The sequence below is a fragment of the Raphanus sativus genome, chromosome 7 (assembly GCF_000801105.2).
Source record: "Raphanus sativus cultivar WK10039 chromosome 7, ASM80110v3, whole genome shotgun sequence".
Classification (NCBI taxonomy): Eukaryota; Viridiplantae; Streptophyta; class Magnoliopsida; order Brassicales; family Brassicaceae; genus Raphanus; species Raphanus sativus.
The window spans coordinates 5,543,444-5,564,676 of record NC_079517.1 but is presented as its reverse complement, the minus strand read 5'-3'; the positions used below and the strand labels follow the sequence as shown (position 1 = coordinate 5,564,676).

The 21,233-nt window shown below is 36.7% G+C and overlaps 4 protein-coding genes across 5 annotated transcripts; 1 reads left to right on the top strand and 3 right to left on the bottom strand.

The window, feature by feature from the left end:
* Nucleotides 1-994: 994 nt before the first annotated feature.
* Nucleotides 995-3,948, bottom strand: LOC108816173 (probable carboxylesterase 15). The gene is made up of 2 exons (XM_018588744.2): nt 3,211-3,948; nt 995-1,490 (listed from the first exon to the last, which is right to left on the bottom strand). The coding sequence occupies exons 1-2, from the start codon at nt 3,888-3,890 to the stop codon at nt 1,178-1,180; spliced, it is 993 nt and encodes a 330-aa protein (XP_018444246.1). The 5' UTR covers nt 3,891-3,948; the 3' UTR covers nt 995-1,177.
* Nucleotides 3,949-4,264: 316 nt separating this feature from the next.
* LOC108817320 (D-lactate dehydrogenase [cytochrome], mitochondrial) lies at nt 4,265-8,151 on the bottom strand. The gene is made up of 18 exons (XM_018589977.2): nt 7,771-8,151; nt 7,589-7,691; nt 7,338-7,438; nt 7,215-7,263; nt 7,035-7,127; nt 6,820-6,934; nt 6,684-6,744; nt 6,532-6,568; nt 6,376-6,437; nt 6,101-6,197; nt 5,896-5,970; nt 5,705-5,813; nt 5,447-5,556; nt 5,217-5,279; nt 5,018-5,097; nt 4,782-4,912; nt 4,650-4,693; nt 4,265-4,485 (listed from the first exon to the last, which is right to left on the bottom strand). The coding sequence occupies exons 1-18, from the start codon at nt 8,073-8,075 to the stop codon at nt 4,366-4,368; spliced, it is 1,755 nt and encodes a 584-aa protein (XP_018445479.1). The 5' UTR covers nt 8,076-8,151; the 3' UTR covers nt 4,265-4,365.
* A 59-nt stretch (nt 8,152-8,210) lies between these two features.
* Nucleotides 8,211-9,980, top strand: LOC108817321 (uncharacterized). The gene is made up of 8 exons (XM_018589978.2): nt 8,211-8,418; nt 8,501-8,701; nt 8,784-8,901; nt 9,001-9,120; nt 9,208-9,269; nt 9,356-9,468; nt 9,652-9,757; nt 9,836-9,980. Exons 1-8 carry the CDS (start codon nt 8,307-8,309, stop codon nt 9,928-9,930), a joined length of 927 nt encoding a protein of 308 aa, XP_018445480.1. The 5' UTR covers nt 8,211-8,306; the 3' UTR covers nt 9,931-9,980.
* A 57-nt stretch (nt 9,981-10,037) lies between these two features.
* LOC108817319 (ubiquitin C-terminal hydrolase 12) lies at nt 10,038-18,679 on the bottom strand. Of its 2 annotated transcripts, none has more exons than XM_018589975.2 (32): nt 18,520-18,679; nt 18,143-18,212; nt 17,823-17,973; nt 17,572-17,729; nt 16,967-17,232; nt 16,654-16,872; nt 16,466-16,574; nt 16,257-16,372; nt 15,879-15,977; nt 15,652-15,761; nt 15,313-15,387; nt 15,155-15,233; nt 14,922-15,068; nt 14,767-14,847; nt 14,546-14,665; nt 14,188-14,310; nt 13,736-13,810; nt 13,528-13,616; nt 13,321-13,429; nt 13,170-13,238; nt 12,990-13,097; nt 12,573-12,628; nt 12,321-12,498; nt 12,131-12,232; nt 11,972-12,043; nt 11,657-11,722; nt 11,464-11,529; nt 11,158-11,241; nt 10,967-11,083; nt 10,770-10,844; nt 10,589-10,675; nt 10,038-10,490 (listed from the first exon to the last, which is right to left on the bottom strand). In XM_018589975.2, exons 1-32 carry the CDS (start codon nt 18,547-18,549, stop codon nt 10,449-10,451), a joined length of 3,348 nt encoding a protein of 1,115 aa, XP_018445477.1. In that variant the 5' UTR covers nt 18,550-18,679; the 3' UTR covers nt 10,038-10,448. The 2 variants fall into 2 exon arrangements, with proteins under 2 accessions (XP_018445477.1, XP_018445478.1); XM_018589976.2 differs by having other exon boundaries at nt 18,143-18,209.
* Between the last annotated feature and the right edge of the window lie 2,554 nt (nt 18,680-21,233).

Sequence of the window (21,233 nt, the reverse complement as noted above, 5' to 3'; positions counted from 1 at the left end):
TGAATACTTGGCACGTATGTGTAATTAAATATAAAATGTGCTCGAGCTTACTATGTCGAAATACTAAGATAAACTAAAAAAAAAAAAAACTTAGACATGGTAATTCTTATGGAAAAGAGTTAAAGAACAACATACGAATGAAAACAAATAAATAAAGAACAAAATTTGGGTTCACCCCTATGGTGAACTCTCAAATTCACCTCAATTGTTAGTACCAATCAAAGTGCCATGTAAGATTAATAAAAAAAGGAAATAAAATTAAAAAAAAAAGAAACAAATTAAAAAAAACGTAGACAAATTTTTTTAACGCCATCCATGGCTTCTTCTTCATCACCTACAGAAAATATTGAAAACTTCTTTATCATCCACACAGAATATTGAAAGCTTTATTTGTCAAATTGGTAAACCCAAAACACTAAACCTTAAATCCTTGGGTAAATTATAAAAACTAAACCCTAAACCCTTGGATAAACCCTACACCCTTGGATAAACTCTAAACCTTTGGAATATCTCTTTACCCAAGGATTTAGGGTTTACCCAAGGGTTTAAGGTTTACCCAAAGGTTTAGGGTTTAGTATTTTGGGTTTAGGGTTTAATATTTTGGGTTTAGATTTAAGATATAAGGGAAGAGGATTGTAGACACCAATTTGACAAATAAAACTTTCAATATTCTGTGTAGATGATAAAAAAACTTTTAAAATTATGTGTTGGTGATGAAGAAGAACTCATAGATAGTGTTACAAAAATTAGTCGACGTATTTTTCACTTCTTTCCCTTTTTTTTATTTTGTTTCCGTTTTTTACTAATTATACATGACACTTTGATTAGTGCTAACAATTAAGGTGAATTTGAAAATTTACCATAGGGGTGAACCCAAGTCTTGTCCATAAATAAATAATAGAAGAGTACACCATTCGAGATGGATACATGAAGAAGGATACGAAGACAAACTTGGGTATAACTCTTTTTCGAAAAGAGGTAAAGAACATTAACATAACGATAAAAAGAAACATATATAGAAGATAATTACGATGGACATGGATACAACGAAAACCAAAAACATTCTATGCATTCTATATATTTATATTATATATGATTCACCAAGCAAACTTATTGAGGTGGAAGCCTATAATTGATGTAAACTCTTATTAGTGACCTAGCTACAACAAGCCAAATGCTAAAATATATCAGAGACGTTGTCCATAAAGTCTCCAATGATACGAAGAAGCTGTTGCGAAGCATCGGAAGATGGACTGTGGTTATAGAAACCATGTTCCTCGTTTTCAAATTCAATGTAGTCTACTTTTTTCCCTCTCATCTTCAATTTATATGCGTACTCTTTGCCCCTGTCTCGTAGAAGTTCTGAGCCGCCGGCGATCACCAACATTTTCTCTATGCTGATTGATTCAAGTGCAGGACTCGTCGGTCCAAAAGGGTTAGCCATGTGATGATCCCTTGTTGCACCTTCTGGTAGTGAAAGTCTCCAAAACCTTCCAACAAGTAAAACTTTAGGCCTTTTTATTTACATTAATATATTGATATGGACTATACCATTTTTTACTATGCATATGGCTTTATGACAATGGCCATGAATACGACAGGTCAATCATCTCATTTTCAAATGGAAAAAGAGAAACAATCAATTGAAGAGAAGACTTGAATGAGATGTGATCACAATGACTCCACGTTGAGAAACATAAATGGACATGAACATTCGTCATTCGAATATGTTATTTATTATAACTAAATGGGATCAGAACCTATTTTCATTGTGGTTTTATCTTATTTTGTGTGCAATGATGGTCACGGCTCAGGAGAATCATAAGCAAAGTTAAGCTGAGATAATAAAGGAAACGAGGATAATGCATGACGCACTATCACCTTTCCAAATATATCGGCTACTATTCTTGATATCTGATTATCTTGTTTGTTCCATCAATCACTAATCCGTATATACACAAGTGAAGATGACCTAAATCTATAAAATCATTCTATAATTTACTAACCTATACACAAACTTGATAATATTTGATAGTGAGTGGACTTTGTAAAACTCGAAAGTTTAAACATAAAACCATAAAAAGATTACCTAGTATTTGCGTAGTTTTAAACATTTTCAGCGAAACTTTAAGTTATGGATTAAGCATATTTGATGCGATCTAATTTAGTTCTTTACCTTTTTCAAAGAGAACTATAAATTCCTGAGGTAGTATAATGTATAATCGGTTATGGTAGGGTCCCTTATTGTTTGCCATGATTTTTTGTATCAGATTTCTTCTAGGACTTATTTTATTCGATTCCTTTGCATACAAGATATTTTCTAACTTGTCATCCATCTACTGGATGTTTACGTCAAGACCGATTCATATAGCCAAAATGTAGATCGATATATTCATATTTGAAAATAAGCCATTTAAACGTTGAATGAATTGAGACAAATTAGTCAAATAGTGGTGACTAATTAGCCAATTAAATCAATCAAAATTAATGTAATGTTTCACTCTTGATTTTTATCGAAAGAGTAAAGATGAAGTACTATATCACTATGTGTTGTCTATTCGTGTATATGTTTCTAAACAAGTATACGGGTAGAAGAGTCGTTTTCTCCATAAAGTTGGTGTGTTTTTCTATGTCGTAAGAATTGGTACTCCTTTGAACTAGTTGGCAAAATTCGAATTCATAGTTAAATAGATTATACTGTAATATGTTTTGAGTATTCAGAACAAATGATCTTCAAGGAAAAAACATATTCTTAATTACTCTATTATCGGATTAAAAGAGAAAAATGTTTTGATGTATAATATTCATTCGACAATGAACACATGCAATGTAAAAAGAACAATGTTTTAGAAATAAATAAATAAGTAAAGACTATGTACTATAAAGTCGTGTGCTTTCATGAAGAGGCACTGTGACTCTAGCTGTCTCTCTCATGCGACTCGGCAATTTTTATTCCAGCGATTGGCATCGCATAAAAGATAATATGAAGATAAAGTAACTGAAAACGACATCTATATAATAGTTTAGATAATTTATATTGTTAATAGTTTAGTTATAATTAAAAAAAAAAAGCAACGAAGTCACGCATGACTAGTAGTAACTAGTAATTTGATCAATTCAATGAACTTGTGTATATTTTAATATTTATGCACACATAAAATATATTCTGTTACGTCTAAAGAAAAATTAAAATATATTGTGTTAGCTTACTTGTCAAGCAAATCCAAGGTCAGCTTTTGCTCAGAGGGGCCATCCTCTGACTTGGTTCTCTCCTCCCCGCCAAAAAACGGTCCCAAAAGAACGTAACCACGAACCCGAACCGGAGTCAACTCGACTGAACCAGACCCTAACCGGAAAGCAAGATGATGAGCTATGTTCCCGCCGGAAGAATCGCCAAGGACATAAACCCTGTCAAAGTCAACGCTCGGTCCACCTTCGAACCAGCGGTCACAGTCACCGGAAACAGCCTGGTCCCGAAGCCACGTAAGCGCGGCCTCGGCATCCTCAAAGGCAGCCGGGAGGCGGTGCTCGGGTGCTAACCGGTAGTCAGGGGCCACCACAAGGGCGTGGAGGGAGGATGCAAGAGTGAGGCAGAAGTTGTGAAAGTGAGGCCAAGAACGTGAGCCGAAGCAAAAGCCACCGCCGTGGAAGAAGACCACGACGGGGATGGTACGGTTAGAGGAGGTAACGGGTTTGTAGAGACGGAGGTGTAGGTTGTTTGGTTTGTGGAAGACCGAGTCTTTGAAGAGAACGGTCTCGTGGTTAGCGAGTGGGATCTGTTGAGTGATAAGGTCAATGCTCTTGGATCTCAAAACGGTGCCGTTGCTCAAGAGTTGAAGCAGACCCATGCAGTCTTCTGCTACTTGTGGCTCTTCTCCTAGTGAACCCATTTTATTCTTCTTCTAGTTAGTTAAGCCTTTTGGAACTATGTATAAGCGTAATGTAACTGAAATATATATAGAGAGAGGCGATGGTGGTAGTAACAAAAGGGTATTTTCGTAAAATATAAGTCGGTAAACTCAAGTGAGTGTGATAGGTGCTAAATCTCAAATAAGAGGGAGGCCATGTTTTTTATTAGTTTTTGCGGCTGATTCATTTCATGTGACCAAGTCATTCATATAAGACTTTTCTCCCCTCATGACTTGTTGTATGCCCCTTACCACTTGACAATGTAAACGCAGTACGATAAAAGAATATTCTCGCATCAGCTGTTTTATATTTAGATAAAACTATGGGTGCTTATAGACACTACTAGCAAACAACATAACAAAGCATCTCTTCCCCCTCTTGTTATTTATTATTAGCCACAAGAGTGTAACCAAACATCGTTTTTAGAGTTTCAGTGACCACATAAATGTTTTGACCTTAGTAACAGACATGAGGAGGAATTAGCTTTCCTGGATTCATGATATCGTTTGGGTCCAACGCTTTCTTTATTTTCTTCATAGTTTGTAGTGCTTCTATTCCATGTTCCTTCTCCAAATACTTTACCATCATTCCATGTCATAACCCAAAAAAAAAAACAGTTCAGTTCATTAAACTTCCATGTCATAACCCAAAAAAAAAACAGTCCAGTTCATTTTATATACATTCAAACAAATGTCACACAATGTTTAAGATGAAATGGAACATTTACACAATGCCTGTACCTTCATTTTTCCTGTTCCAACACCGTGCTCTCCAGTACATGTTCCTGATAAATTGGAGCCAAAGCGCATTCTCAGAACCAAGTGGCATCGTTTTAGAATTTTAGGAAAGTTGGAATGGGAAAAGACATTTACCGCCCATGGACAGTGCACTGTGGACCATCAAGTTGTTTAGTCGTTCTGCCTCTTTTCGCTGCTCTTCGTTGTTAGGATCGAACATAATACATGTATGAAAGTTTCCATCTCCAGCATGAGCTATGACGGGACTGAAAATAGAATAAACAATAACCAGCAAGCATACACTTTTTATTGAACGATGATGCTTATTATATTCATATGATGTTTTGAGTATAGGCAACTAAGATTATTACCACAACAAAGGTGATGCGTCAAGTTCTTTCTTGGATCTTGATATTAATTCTCCAAGGTGAGACAAAGGAACACATACATCCTGCAGGAAAAAAAAAAAGAAAGTTTAATGGCATAAAATGATTATTTGAGGTTCTTGATTTGTAGCTGGGAAAGTTCATCTAAAACCACAAGTGGATGTATCCAATGAAAACAACATACTGTAGTCATTGCTTCATGACCTGGCGCCATGGCATAGCAAGCCCAAAGCGCCTCTTTTCTCATCTGTACAAAAGATTAAAAAAAAAATATCATGAAAACATAAACCACTGGCAAGAGACAGAACAAGAACACTCTGCAACAAACAGCAAGTAAGATTTTCCCTTCTATTTTGCTTATTGAAGGGAGGTTGAAGGGGAGAGGGGTTGAGAGTGGAACAGAGAATTAATTACCTTCCAGAGTTCCTTTTTTGCTTCAGTTTCTTCTGCGAACACAAAGTCTGATCCATTGTATTTAGAAGCAATCTGCTGAACGATTTGAGTCTGCTCACGTGCATATGCCTCTAAAAAGAATGAGCAAAGGAAACAAAAAATTAAAAAAATATCATTATGAGGATTAGAAGACAATGATTCCACTATTACAAATGAGCAACACTGTAACAACTCAAGAGATGTAATAAACGTAGATAACTATTGATGCAAGAGCCTCACCTGTCCCTATAAATTCAAACATGAGAGTTGGAACTTCTCTCAAGTTTTTTCCATTTGCCATATTAAGAGCCCTGATTAGAACCTCGTCAAGAAGCTCCACTCTTGACACCTGATGGGGTGGGGGGATAAAGGTACAGCTGAGAAAAATCTAATAATCATTTTAGAATCACAAGTAGAGAAGTCTATATAACCTGTATTCCAGACATCATAGTAGCAATCGCCACATCTGCAGCATCCTTAACCGTAGGAAAATTGCACACTGCCACCTGAAAGTTATAAAACAAATAAATAACTAAATCACATAGCAAAGGAGTGTGAATATCTTTCTGCTTGACAAAATAATATAAACATCAATGAAGGGAAACTTGCTATAAAGGAAGAGGTCAACTTATATACCACTGAATGCTGTGGGATTTTCTGAAGCCGAAGAGTAACCTCAGTTATGACTCCCAAAGTCCCCTCACTCCCAATTATCAAGCGGGTCAAATCGTATCTGCCATTTAAGTATCAACCATTAACTCAAACGCTAGAACTAGCCTGTTTGATGAAAATCATTACATGGCACAAAAAGATTGAAAGAAACCAAGTTTCTTCTAGCTGGTGACATGATAAGTAATAAAAAAATGGAAAACAGAAACAAAGAAAAAATAAATTGAAGGGTGAAGACAAACCCTGCAGCACTCTTTCTAGCACGAGAAGCTGTCTTCACAACATCTCCATTAGGAAGAACCACCTGAGAATGAAATGAGTATAACATAACATAAATAAAGATAGAACTGTACGATAAAGCATGCTTGAATCAGTGGAAGAAACAAGTAACAACAAACCTTAAGGCTTATTACATTGTCACGCATAGTTCCATACCTACAAGCTAGCAGCAGAATTATCAAGAGCCAACCAGATTAAAGCAACCCAAACAAAATTATCAAAAAGATGGGCCCGACCAAATCAAAGCTAATAGTGAAGTTGCAGAAATTACCTTACAGCTAAAGATCCAGAACAACGTGTAGCACACATGCCTCCTATGGAGGCACCGGGTCCTGCACCATTTTTATCAAACTGTTAGTGGTGGAAACTGAAGTTTGTATACAACAACACCAAAGATGTTGGCAAACCTGGATCAAGAGGAAAGAATAGTCCGTATTGTTCTAACTGTTCATTAAGCTCCTGCCAACCAATCCCAGGCTCAACTACGACGTCCATATCTTCCACATGTAATGCTTTGACCCTCTAATACAGTTTTTCGAAAGAAGATTTTTAATGAGCATGAGTGGCATACCTCTTAAATAACGACGCTGATGTCAGATACAAGAGAGATTTTGGAATTTACCTTCATTAATGACATGTCAATGCATACACCTCCTTTTGGAGCTAAAGTGTGACCCTCAATCGATGTTGCACCACCATAGGGTACAATAGGAACCTAATCATAAGAGTAAAAAATTCTGCCTGAATTAATCTTTTGCCAAAGCAAAGTGCAACTATCTCTATAAGTTAAAAACTTAGAAACCTTATACTCGTTGCAGGATTTAAGAATCTTGGAGACTTCTTCTTCGGACCTAACCAAGGATGACGATCCATGAAATGAAACCATTCTAAACTAATGATATTTTTTTCAACATATCGCACTCACCTCGGGAAAACAACAAGATCAGGAATGTTAACTGACTTATGGAAACTGTTCTGGGGCTTTCCGTGGAAGTACCTCTCATCGTAGTCCGTTGTCAAATTATCCTTTTAAAAAAGAGAAGGAAATATATAATATAGGCAGAGATAAGTTGAGAAACATAAAAAAAAACATTGTCTTAATTGATGAAACTGAAGTTCAAAATTTGCAGATGGATCAATAAGTTCTCCACAGAACAAAATGAAAATCTGAAGCACCTGGAGGATTGATTTCAACTCAGCAATAAGCTCCTTAGGAACCTCTTTGTATTCTCCTTTAACCACAAGCTCAGTACTTCCTTTTCCTCCAACTTTCACATTTCTACAAAGGAAACAGAAACGAGCTATCAAACAACTGTGTAGACTTTGAATTAAGCAAACAAGAAAGAAAGAAGACGAACTTAGAATCCAAAGCCGATGATTGGGTGATAGAAGGAGGATACGACTGGTTCAGAAGCGCGAAAGAAGCGGCGGAGGCAGCAGCAGCTATCGCCAACGGGACAAGAGACCTGGACCACCAATTCGGGATCCTCCGGCGACCCTTCTCCGCAGAGATCGCGGAGACGTCACCGTTTTTGTTGGGCGGAGTTGAGTGGAGCTGGCGAGAAGAAGAGCGGAGGAGAAAGAAGGCGGAAGAAGCAGAAGCAGCTGTTTTAGAAGAGGAGGAGAGACGAGAAGAGCGAGCATACAAAGAAGCCAACGCCATTGGGGATTATTAGTAAAGTGGAGGGAGGAGAGAGTATCAATCAGTTATGTTAATGAAAGCTCATCTCTTTCATCACCATCCATTAAAGCTCGTGCGCAAATAAAATAAAAATCCGATCCTTTTTTTCTTATTTCACAAAACTCGAAACTTTTTTAAAAAAGGAATCATTTTTATTCCTCAAATCTAATTCCCGCCGAGAGATCGAGTCAGAGAGAGAGAGAGAGAGTAGCGATGGAGGAAGAGCTGAAGAGGTTGAGCAAGAGCTTAGGAGGATTCTGCAACCATCTTCAAAGCAGCTGCGATGCTTTCAACCAATCTCTCCAGCGTCGCCCTATCCCTCTCGGTCTCTCTCTCACTCTCTCTTTCCCTTTTGTGTGTCACTAAAACCCTAAATTCACATCCTTTCTCGATTCCTTTGGTTGCAGATTCGGCTTCGTCGACTTTCATCAAGAGCTTGAACCGTCGGCTCTCCACCGCTGACTCCGAGCTGAACTTCCTTGAGTCCATGTCTTTCGGTACCGTCTCTTTCGAGGAGCTTCTGGGTCACTGTAATCAGATCTACAAGAATAACCAAGAGGAGCTTCTGAATCTCCAGGACCGTCTCACTGACTTTGGCTACGTTCCTGGTAAAAACTCTTATAAAAACTCTCTTCTTCTCCTCCTCCTCCTCCTTTTTCGATCTTAAAGGTGAGATTTTTGGAACCTTAGGAGTTGAGATTGATGAAGAAGAGTCTGACTCTGGAGCAACTGGCCACGATGATGATGATGATACGGAGTCTCCTTCGTTTCAACGTTCACTCATGAAAAGATTTGACGAGGAGGATCTGTATCCCTTTTTGCACCATGTTGTTGACAAATATTTTAATCAAATATTGTTGTTGTTGGAATTGTATGTTGTTTCCTTAAGTGTTTCTTTTTTTTTTAGTCTAGATGATTCGCCAAATTTCAAGAGCCTTGGTCTTTCAGATGCTTGTCTTGCAACTTTAGCTTCCGAAAGTAAGGCTGCAAGGTTTCTCTCATCCGCTGTCAAGGATGAATCAGTCAAGTAAGTTTTGATTTTCTTTACAACATTTTATGTGGTTCGCTCTTACTCGTGTACATCAACCAAGTTTTTCCTTTGATGGATGTTTAGGGGCAAACCTGTTGAGACTAGTGCTCCTCCACCTGTTCCAAAGACGTCAGAGCTTTCCAATGGTTATTTTTACTAAAGCCTTTACTAGTGTAGTGAAGTTTTCATTAGTCTCCTATATAAGATGTTAACACTTATGTTATATATGCAGAAGATGAGTATGGGGCAGTAGAGATGGGTACAACTTCAAGGCGAACTATTACATTGATAAAAGATGAATATGAGAATCTTCCTTCTTACATGAAGGCTCTATCATCATGGGAGGTACACATATTTTCCGTTTTTCCTTTTCAAAAACTACAGTTCACTCTCAAGTCTTGGATATACTCTTTAGATGCCTAAAAGATTGATGAATGTTTTGTCTGTTTGTAGTTATGAAACACGCTTATATATTATTTTTAAAATGTATCTCTAGATTATTGTTTTATGCGTGCTAATGTTTTCCAGGATCTGCTCAGTGCTGTGGAGAAATTCAACTCGGTTCTCTGTACCAAGAAGGAAACAAACGGGTCCTACTACTTCCGTGCAGATGAAATGCCAACTCTAGGCCTTGGTACGTACGATATATCTTCATATTCAGAAAGGAAGAGACGTGTTGCATAGACAATGATGATGGGTTTTGATTTTGCAGGGCATAAGGAGAAAGCGTACACGGTATTACTGACACGGATGAAGAGATTAGTGGTTGAGACAACAGATGGTGTTGTATCCTATAGAGTTGCTTAGTGTAATCATCACAGCAAGAGTTTGATATTTCATGGGAGTTCCTTTTGTCTTTTGGAAAATCATCAAAACGAAGCAGCCAGCTGTTATCTATTGATTTGCTTAATCAGTAGTCCAAAACATCTTCTTAAACCCAGAGATCTCTTAAAAATTACAAATGTTTCGGTATTCTATCAACTCTGAAAGCCAAACCGCGCTCCCGAATCCAAGCGACAGGCTTCCATATTCTTCTTTGTTCGAAAGTAAAAAATTGCATGATGTGCCAACTGGTCTCACACATTCCATATACATAAACACATAGTATTGAAGCAGGAATGGAAGAAATAAGAAAAAGAGCACACACTATCACAATGCGCAACCCAAAACCCTATTCAGACAAAGTTCTCTACAACACCCTACGGTCGGTCGTCATCCACACCTCACACTCGGTCTTTCCTTCTCTTATTCGATGCCTGGCTTGGTCCAACGTTGCTGCCATAATGTCTAGACGACATTTGTGTGTTTTCTTTTTCCCATTCCGGCTAATTGTATATTTTCACCGGCTTCTCGTAAGTGTGTCGGTTCTACATGGACAACCGCAAGCAAAAATAATTAACACGAGGGACTTTGGTTACTACACCGTCTTTGGCAAAATAATCTACTTATCTAGAAAAATGGTTACCTGGTTTGCAGCATAAGCCCTCTTAGGAGTGGTGTCAGTGTGCTCCAACCCCAGGTACTGCTCAAAAGCACCATAGACATCTCTTCTCTGTTTTACCCAATTTCAAAGTCAAGTTAAATCTCTTATATTATTAGCACGAGCCTTCCCATAAAAAAAAAACTAGAGGAGAGGAAATAAACACCTGAAAGCGATTATAGACAACATCCGAGTCCTGCAAGTACTCCGGACGCCCCATTGACATAAACGCAAACTTCCACTGTACATAATGAATGAAAAAAAATATAAGAATTGTACCAGTTCCACCATAATTACAGATATATCTATTAATAACACCTTCGGTTCTTTATTTAGCTTAGATAATTACTCAGTCGTGCATACCTTGGCAAAGTCCTCATCAGATACATGCAGCTTCTTTTGGATACGGTTCTTGATTTCTTCAAGAGTTTCGCCTTCATGGATTACCAAGAAGAAAGGCTCCCCAAAGTTTTGCACTTGCTGAGGAACAAACAAGATACTGATAAGAAACTTTGCCACGGTTAAACAACAAAAACTTGATAGCTGACTATCACCTGATTTTGTCCAGTCTCTTTAGCAAAGTGGTACACTAGAATTAAGCGATCATTTGGACCAATATTTTTCTCTTCTTCCGGAATCTGCAATTTAGAAAGACATAAGTCGGCATATCCACAGAATAACTATCCAATCTCTTTAGGTTAATATCTGACGTTGGAACCCAAATTCCATTTTTAGATCACATGGAAACAAAGCTACAAGTAGACTGAGAAAATCATAAATAATTTATGAACAGCGACTACTAAGACTTTGGAAAAGAAAAACTTTGAACTTTAATAGAAGGGCGCAGACTAGTAAATTACCTCCTCAGCTCGCAAAGTCCAGTACTGGTCGTTTATATTCTCAATTCTTTCAGTTAATGGGAAAATCTGCAAGGTATACCAGCACCTTGAATTAATGTTCGTTGTACTTCAGAAAGTTCTAAGAATTTCAACAGGAGTATAGTTCATGAAATTATTGACTAACAATGTAAAAAAATAAGAAGCTGCTTGTTACCTTGTAGATCTTATGATAAAACACCTCAAGTATTCTCAGTTCTGCATCTGGATGCGAAAGCTCCACCTGTATCAGGTACAACCTTAGATTAACTCGCATAACATCGAATTTTGTAACTGAATAGAGAAAGCCTGAAAGACAAGTTATCCTCAGTAACAAACATGGAGGTCAACAATACTTGCAAACTATAATCCGGATGCCTTCAATTACAGTGGACCATCATTTAAAAGACATCTCGCAGTGATATATATACACGCCAGATAGCAACTTAAAGAAAGAATACACCTACTTCAAAATGTAAACCAGCAATTTTACCTTTGTTTTAAGTTCATTGATAACATCTCCGACTGTACTTTGTTTAGGTAGTCTGATATTGTGGATTACCACCTGTATAGTGATGGTTAAAAGCGTTGAAAATTAATCCCTATATACAAAAGAAAAGAATATGAATCACAGATAACAATCTACACATACCTCTTCCTTCGTGGCATGATGGAAAGCAACTTTTAAGGTTTTAAGCCCTTGCAGTTCTGGAAGAGGAATGTCCAGGACTTCATAATACAAAATATCAGACGTCTGGAAAAAGGAAAAGGAAATTTCAATAAGTAAACATGCATTTCTTTAGTAAAACGAAATAATAAAGTTGGCTGAACTTCACGTGTACCTGATTGTAGTGAACTAACATATCTGACAAATGGTCTACTCCACGGTATTTGATAGGCTGAGGCTTGGGTTGCTGAGAATAGCAATTGTGAGATGTCAGCCTAAGCTTGGATGGATCGTCAAGACCAAGCTTCTCGGCCACTCTTTCCACGACATCGTCATAAGTGTGCAACTTTGACCTAAGATATAAAAAAAGTTATGATTTTCTCAGCGAATCACCTGAAACAAATTCATCCACAACAGAAGTACTTACAACTCCAAAACAAATTCATCTTCTTTAGGTTTTTCCAGAGCACGAAATCGGACCAGCTACAAAATCACAAACCGCAACAGTCAATTGCAAACCAAATACTTCCAGCTAAAAACACCTTCCCAGAACATTAGACACGAAGCCAGAATAAGGAATGCTGGCATACCAGCACAGTAAAAAAGAATTAGTGGATATCAGCATACATTTTGCTCTGATTCAATTAAAATACAAGGAACTTTGTGGTAGAAATATAATAGGACGAGTGAATTTCAGAGCTGCTGCATGAAACCACTCTTCCAGACCAGCCTAAATCATTCAACACTTTATTGCCACTAGAAAAAAAGCTTGTCATTTGAGAAATATACTTAGCCTAACTCTACCAAGCTTGACTTTACAAACCCATGCTTGGTCAAAATATACCTGTCGATTCTGGACATATTCAAGGAACGAAGGCACAGCTGGGTAGCGGCACTCAATCTCCTTGTTAGCAAGAGGTTTCTGAAAGCAAATGATATCTCCATCTTCGATCTGAAAGCAAGAAACCCAATGTCAAAGAAAGAGACATGAGACTAATTTCTGTTTATAAGGGTGAATAATTACTTGACACAATTTGAAAGAAGTTTTCTTATCCAGGTGTTCGCACATTACACATGGCTCAAACTTGATTTCCTGTAAATAAGTCCCAAAAACCGTTAGTTCAATAAGAGAAGAATGATACAAATAAGGTTAAGCACCACCATCAGCAGCAAACCTCAAATAGTTCTATTTCTTCATCAGGAGCGAAGCCAGCCATTTCATTCAGTTTTCCAGTTATATCCATAGGCTTACTGGAACTTTTCACCATCAGTCTACCAACATATCTGGTAGCCCAAGGAAAAAAAAATTACAAACGAAAGCTGTGGTAGAGCATTTTACATAGAAGTCAGAGCGAATAAAGATAATGTGGAAAACAATATACCTTAACTCTTGCTTCTCGGGGTCATAAAGCTTAAAGAAAAGAAGAATATCTTCTTTCGATTTGTCAGGAGGAGCAATAGGACGTTCAACCTTATTTATCCAAGAATCAGTAAGAAATATTAGCTCATCTTCCCGGTTGATCAATTAGCTTCTGTTTTTCATTCAATAATAAAGGCTTAAAAATTAACTTTGCAGCCAGGAGTTCTTACCAGTAACTCTACTTCCAAAAACAGCTTAAGTTCTGCAGTGTTTGCCTTGTTAGATGCTTCTCTTATTTGTCCAACCTACAAATCCCATTTTCCATATAAAACACATTCATACATGATGCACATAAAGTTTATCAGCAAGGGACTCATAATTCTACATTAAAAAATATAGTTTCCAGCATACAACCAGGCAATTTCATTTCAAAAGCAAACAAAGAAACCTGTGCTAGGAAATTCTGAAATACTGATGAATAACAGGTTTAAGACAGTAGTAGTAGAGACACTTGGAACCCAAAAAATTAGATAGATATAAAGACTATAACATAGTAACAAAAAGCTAGGGATGATCAGATACTATGAAAGTTGGGGTATTACTTCGCATAAACTCAAATGTTCACGTAAAAAAGAGAGAGAAAAACTACACGCATAAATAGCATATAGAAGGATAACACTACCGGTTGCAATTCCTCCTGAAGAGTAAGAGGGCGATTGGGACGATAGGTATGGTTTTGTCGTTTTGCCCAAATCCAGAACCTCTGTAGCTGAACAGGTACACCAAATTCTTTGGCCACTTCCTCCTATATCAGCATAAGATTGGTGGTCAAACATGGCCAAAGTTTAAATTACAGTTGCATAAAGAACTATCTAGCTAGCAGCAATATGAAAATTCTCACAAAATCCAGATCAATTGTTATTCATCTTTAGTGGAATCAAGTTACCAGAAAGACTGCTTTTACATACATAAACCATTTCTTCAATAGAGCAGTTTCTTTCCTTTAGAAAAATAAAAATGAAAGATACTTCGGCTGATACCTTAAATTGTTGAAATGGTGTCTGTTTCTGGATCCGGAAACTACGAACTTTGTCATGATCAACAAGATCAAAATATATATCTTTCCCAATTTGATCCTTAAGGTCTTGATCCCTTGCAACCTTTCCATGCAAACAAAGATTTTATTAGTAAAAAACAGTGTCATACCTACACTCTAAAACAGCTAAAAATGATAATGTCCAATTATATAGGAGTAACAAACCTTAATTATCGTAAAAAGGTGAGCTTGTGCCTTGTATTTTCTTTTTTCTTCCTTTTCTTCCTGTTCTTTCTTCAGCCTTATCTGTCAAAATGCAATGAACCGATCAGGTTAAAACAAGACGCACATTACTAGGAAAATGCCTGAAAATATTTTACCCTTAAATGTTCAGCAATGTCTTTCTCATCAACATTGCAGATAATTTTATCTTTGTCACTTTCCCGGATATATACAAGCATGTATGCATTCGAGTACTTTGTGAATTTGAAAGGAGGGTTATTGAAACCAGGATTAGTTTGTGGTAGCTGAAAAGACACCCAAAAAATGTCAGGTAAGAAGAATTGGGCAATGCCTCTTTTAAATCACAAAAAATGTAGCAAGAAAATGCAACCTCTTCTTCACCACCATATTGCTCCTCCAGTGCCCTTTTCAAATCTTCTTTAGTTACTCGTTCATCATCAAATTTATACCTGAAAAAAAATTCATGAGAAGAGACTGAAATCTAAGAGAAATGAACAGACTAAAAATATCATAATAGTATCTGCATACCACTGATCAGAGAGCGTCGGCCTTATAAAAGCGTAATAATGCCCACCATGTACTCCTCCACTATGAACTAACACACTGCAGACAAATAAGAGATAGCACGGTCAAATGAAAATCAGAACCTTTGCTACTATCATAAAATGTTAAGTGTGCATGTGCAGGCTAAATATAAGCAACATAAAGCATATTCCTCACGAAGACCAAGTAGATGATCAAACGAAAACCAAATCGTTCAACAAAATACCATTATATAATCAACACTGCAATTTATAGCGAATACAATTTTAAAGTGCCATCACTTGCGGAATCTACTACGAGTAAATCGAAAGATATATGAATTACCTGTGAAGCGTGTAAAGGTTGCGTACACTCCTGTCAGCATCAGGGGATAAGTACTTTCCATTCTCTCTATCAAGATCCAGTTGAAGAGGGAATTCATACCGATCATTTATCTATCAATAAAAGCTACATCAGCATTCCCAAATCAGGGCACCACCAAAGGAGAAAAGTATAACTCATGGTCACAACCACGTGTTCACTTCCTAGGAACATGCAACTTCAATACTAACCTTCACCATGGTGTCCCTCATGAAGTCATATTCAAACCTCTTGAGCTGGAGCTGAAGAACCGGTGGAAAGTCGATGAAAAGAACGCCTTTTTTTGCATCCTGCAATACACATGTGGTTCCTCCAGAATCAGACTAGATAAGGAGTAAGGACTCCCCTTGTAATAACAGTTGGTAGGTGAAAATTAACTCGACTAGGAAGATGATACTAGGAAAAAAAGTTCCCAAAGATCTCTTAGTTTAGGTTGTAACTCTCGCGTGATGAAGTAACCACACCTTTTAATACATGGGAAATTCAAGAAAAGAATTGCTACTACCCAAATAAGTGACTCGATCATCCCGACCAAGTACAATGAAATAGAAAGACTGAGGATAACCAACCTGTAAACCATGTCCTTCTGCATGATATTTGTTATCTCCTTCAAGGCGTTCAACTTCAACATATTTGTCAAAAGAAGCATAAACATCCTTGCAGCCTTTAACATCCAGCTGAAGGTCTGTCATAAGATAAGAGATAAGAATATGATAGATTGACAAACACGTTGGTTTGATAGAATAAGACGATGAAGTGCAGTTGAATAATACTATACCATAAAATGATTCTTTCCGTGTAGATTTGTAATCTACATTTATGCACTCAATATAATTCATATGGTGACCCTCAAACAGCTGCTGTATTGTTCCCTCAACAACAGTTCCCTGTAGAGAAAAGGAAAAACTCAAAAGAAGAAACACAATCTGAGGAGGAATCATGGCATAACATTTTAAAAAAAATTACCTTCATTTTGTCCTCAAGTTTTTCACTGAGAACTCGATTGAGTTCTTGGACATCATGTTGCATGAAAGAATCATATGTATCCCAACCAAACGACTTTGTCAGCTCTTTTGTCGCAACACTAGTGTCGTTATATTGGAGCTTGTAAAACAAACTTTGGAGAGCCAAAGGTATACTTGCTGTGGGGGCGTCGTTCTCAGTTGTCGGCATGTGGTATACAGCCTACAAGCAACATGCAAGATTCAGTTGACTTGGTTTGGAATTCAGAGAGAACCCGTAGGATTTATACTGGGAAGAAAACAAGAATACATCTAACCTTTCTGAAGTACGGTATGTGGTATAGTGTCTGTAGGAGAGAATTCATGTAACAAGTTGCACCCTGGTTCTTGAGACCAACAAAACCAGTCTCTTTTTTAGAGTCGTATGACCAGTAATCAAGAACCTTACGTACAGCGACTTCAGCTTCAACGTAAACAGTATCATTCACTAAATAACCTCTACTAGGATCATAAAGTTCGCTGAGAGGCATGAATGATGTAAATCCCCAATCGCTTTCTCTAGCATTGAATTGATGTTGCGTTTCTGTACCACATATAGGAAGCATGAAGTCAATGAAATTTGTATCACTAAGGGTCACTTATAGCTACATTATGACAATACCAGGTTCGCCCGAGACCAGGTAAAATATTTCAGCCTAATGGAGAAACAGAAAAGGGTGCACGGCATGAATATAGAATTCACTCTGGGCGTTCAAATAAAGCTTAAGATAGCAATAACATGGTTAAATTTACATATGGACAAAGCGGTCCCCTTCTTGTAGCCCAGCATTGGAACTTCCGTAAATCATAACTTTCATGTCCATAGACATTATATGCTCATGCATAGGGTTTATGTAGACATCATTACTAAGTTTAAAGGTACCTTTTCTAATGGTATATCTGGTGTGGATTTGATTGACAACAGCCAGACTGAACTGAGCGTATCTGCTCCAACCGTACGGCAAACTCGCAGCATCAGCAACATCCAAGTACATGGACAGATGGTCGACATTGTTCCCTTTCGGGAAAATTAATATGCGCCTGCACAAGCAAAAATCCGAATGGTGTCGACCAATCAAAATGCATATTGGAAAAACAAGAAATTACAGAGCAACTAGGTTTTATCCTAATTACCATTTGTAACCTCCAACGACAAATACTTCGGAGTAATGCTTCCTGGTGTTTTGCCTAGAGAAGTTTGGGACAGTCCACGTGAATTTCAGAGTGGGAGGCTCTTCAGCTGGCTGGTTCTCCACAGTACTCACAGCAGCCTCAGTTTCCGAAACTACAACAAATGCATCAAACAGTTGGTGAAGAATATAAACACCAGGAAACAAATCTCAAAACCCTCTCTAGTACTACAGGATCTCCATCTCATCCACTCAATCGAAAGATCGAGAAACGAGAAATGTCATCAGCGGATCAAATTGAATCAAACCTAAAAAAAGTCTTACCTTCCATGGGCTGAGCAGTGCCATCAACCAAATCTGAATGCGGCACAAGCATCTCCTCATCCTCTTGCTGCTGAGAAACATGAACAAACCACCATGAATAAGACTTCTCACTAAAAAAAACCCTAATCTCGCTCTACGGTGATCAGAGCAACAACAACAAAAATAGAAACCACAATCACTAAACTAACACGCCAAAACAAAAACAAAAATCGCACCATCTGAAACGATGATTCAATCGCTTCAAATTCAAATCAAACCCTAATGGATCAGCTAAACGAACAATCAGAAGCAGATTCAGGGAGAATACAGAACGAGCCACGACGGGAAACATCAAATTAACCAGAAACAGAGAGAGAGAGTGATGAATCGGAGATTACATCAACCGGAGGCGGAGTCATCATGGTCATTGGCAGGAGAAGGATTGACGGTGGGATCGAGAGACCGACGAACGGAGAAAAAATCAAAGAGACGCCAAAATGAGTAGAGAGAAGATATACAATCGCTCTTACTCTGTCTCTCGGCTTCGATAATTTAAGGGGGTACTATTGTAATTTCACGAAGCTCCCTCCGTACTCAGATTTATATTTTCTCCGAGGTTGGGTCCTTTCTAACGCGACAGACGAGTGAGAAATTGACACGTAAGTGTTGTTTCTTTTTTTTGTCTTTTTTGACAAAACGTAAGTGTTGTCTCTTAATGAGTCCTTAAGCGGTGAGCCCACAAGGGATTTTAAAACTTCACTCTCTCACCTCTTCTGCAAGAGGCCTCTAGGTCCCATACATACGTGGCGACCTGCAAGTGGTTGGTTTTTTTTTTCTTTTTTTAGAAAAATCAAAAAAGTAAAAAAAAGAAAGTTAAGAACCCCATTTTTGGAGTTCAGGGATGGAAATACTCTAAAGGTTGATTTTTTAGTTCTGGGGTTATTCAACTTATTCTATAAGATTTTTCTCATTGTAGGTTATATATTCCCCATGAATATTTTTATCTCTATGAATTTTGTGTTTTATTTTTGCCATAACCTAGTTTAGCTAAATAAATTAATTGGGAAATTAAGGGAGTTATGAAATAATAAAACATAAGTAAGTTTCACTTTTAACAAAAAGTGTAATTCCAAATTTTAGCAAAAAAATGTAATTTAACTAAAATACCAAAATATACTAATTGATTATGAATAATATTAAAATTATTAATTTTGTGAATTTTAAACTTTAGACGATAAATCAAAAAATCCAATTTTTCTATCTTCAGTAAATTGGGCATTGGCAAAATTTTGAATGGGTATCATTAATCTGGATTAGCTTATGATGCTTTATATCTGAATTTTTTTTGTATTGATTAAGATCAAGCGTATTTGAGATGCGTTATATATACTATATATGGTGGTGAAAACTATTAGCTTATACATTAGAAAAATCATATTCCCTCTGTTTTTAAATAATACATGTTTTGAAATTTTCACACTTTTTAATAAAACATATTAAAGTTTACTTATTAGTGCATAGTTTTTTGTTATTTTATATTTCCTATATTTCTAAACCAATAAAATCTCAAGAAATGCAATTAATGTTTTTGAGATTCACAATTATTCATAATTAGTTGACAAAAATTACATTGAAAATATGAAAAATACATCTTTTTGAAACAAAAAAAATTCCTAAAACATACATCTTTAAAAAACAGAGGGAGTATATTGCAACGATTCTCAATTGTGAGAGTCTCACACAATCATAACAGAGTACCTTTGCAATAGATGTGATTTTATACTTGACAACGATTTCATTTTTATAAGTCATAAATGACATTGGGTATATTTTCCAGTCAATAACATCACTGCTTAGTCATAGTGAATACTTCATATGAGTTTCATAAGAGATGGTTCATCATATGGCAAATGACACTAGAAAAAAATGCCACATTGAGCACGTTGGTGGCGGCCATAATTAGTTTGCAGCCGGGAGTGATGGACAAATCCACTGGCGCTGATGCTAAAAAGCGTACGTACTCTACTCTGCATGTAAATATATATTTCATATATTTAATTAATATATAAACTACCTTACTTTTGTGAAGTTATACTTATTTGAATTTGTAAGCATTCAGAATCAACTTGTATTGTGAAAACATCATTTCCTTTTGTTAATGTTTAGTATACTAAAATCTAAAGATAAAAACATGATAGAACAAGGTTATTTTAGTAATAGATATATAATTTTCATCTTTTGCAAAAATGTGTAATCTAAGTAAATTATCATAAAGACTAATTGATTGAAATAATATTAGAATTAGTTTGTTTAAAAAATGTAGACAGATAAAACAAATATCCAATTTAAAAGCTAATGATGACCAATCTGTAGTAACACCTCCCGTCTGTGTTCTTACTCTTAAACGTTTGGAAGCTTTCAGAGTTTTACAAGTGAATGTCGAAGAAGGTGGTATCTTTCTCGATGAGAATCCACTGCTCTTGAATGATATCTGGGAGTTTGAAACCAGATTCAATGAAGCAAAATTAGTGCAATCAGCCATCTACAGTGTTGCAGACGATATGAAAATGGATCTAAAGGTAAAACATATATATTTTAGGAGGGCTTTCAAGCTTTGATTTAATCGTTTGTTAGGTGTTAAATAAGATGTAACTAAGAGAGACTTTTGTATTTTCAGGAAGCCTATAAGCTCGCATGATGGCCTATCCTGAAGAAACTGAAGAATTTGCATAAGGATAAGGAGTTCCTTGATTGTGAGAATATACTCTTCAAGACTCAACTTATTGACATGTTGCACTAATGAGATACAACCACGTACTTTCTGATTTGTCTACCAAGTTGGATAGTGGCTTGCTAGTTACTGGTCATAATTTTTTTTTTGATATTTGGATTATATGTAGGATGTATATGTCTACTGCATATTTATATAAAAATAACACTCTTTCTCAAGAAGAGGCTTGTGAAGATTTGTTAGCCTATACATTTCAACCTTTTTCTTTATCAAAAAGTCTCCTCCTTTATTTCAACCATCTTCATGCTATTGTTGATCCTGAACTTAGGAAATTATTCTACAGAAAATCAAGCTGATGGTTTACTTCAATTCCTTTGGAAA

What these genes read in the sequence shown, in the direction of transcription:
- LOC108816173 (XM_018588744.2), bottom strand. Translation starts at nt 3,890, where the DNA reads ATGGGTTCACTAGGAGAAGAGCCACAAGTAGCAGAAGACTGCATGGGT. An exon ending in ACCTTGGATTTGCTTGACAA is followed by an intron (nt 1,491 to 3,210) that starts GTAAGCTAACAC and finishes ACTTGTTGGAAG; the next exon opens with GTTTTGGAGACTTTCACTAC.
- LOC108817320 (XM_018589977.2), bottom strand. Translation starts at nt 8,075, where the DNA reads ATGGCGTTGGCTTCTTTGTATGCTCGCTCTTCTCGTCTCTCCTCCTCT. An exon ending in AAATCCCACAGCATTCAGTG is followed by an intron (nt 5,971 to 6,100) that starts GTATATAAGTTG and finishes TATAACTTTCAG; the next exon opens with GTGGCAGTGTGCAATTTTCC. An exon ending in CAAAAAAGGAACTCTGGAAG is followed by an intron (nt 5,280 to 5,446) that starts GTAATTAATTCT and finishes TCTTTTGTACAG; the next exon opens with ATGAGAAAAGAGGCGCTTTG.
- LOC108817321 (XM_018589978.2), top strand. Translation starts at nt 8,307, where the DNA reads ATGGAGGAAGAGCTGAAGAGGTTGAGCAAGAGCTTAGGAGGATTCTGC. An exon ending in AGATTTGACGAGGAGGATCT is followed by an intron (nt 8,902 to 9,000) that starts GTATCCCTTTTT and finishes TTTTTTTTTTAG; the next exon opens with TCTAGATGATTCGCCAAATT. An exon ending in GTCAAGGATGAATCAGTCAA is followed by an intron (nt 9,121 to 9,207) that starts GTAAGTTTTGAT and finishes ATGGATGTTTAG; the next exon opens with GGGCAAACCTGTTGAGACTA.
- LOC108817319 (XM_018589975.2), bottom strand. Translation starts at nt 18,549, where the DNA reads ATGACCATGATGACTCCGCCTCCGGTTGAT. An exon ending in CCCGAGAAGCAAGAGTTAAG is followed by an intron (nt 13,430 to 13,527) that starts GTATATTGTTTT and finishes TTGGGCTACCAG; the next exon opens with ATATGTTGGTAGACTGATGG. An exon ending in AAGAAATAGAACTATTTGAG is followed by an intron (nt 13,239 to 13,320) that starts GTTTGCTGCTGA and finishes ACTTATTTACAG; the next exon opens with GAAATCAAGTTTGAGCCATG.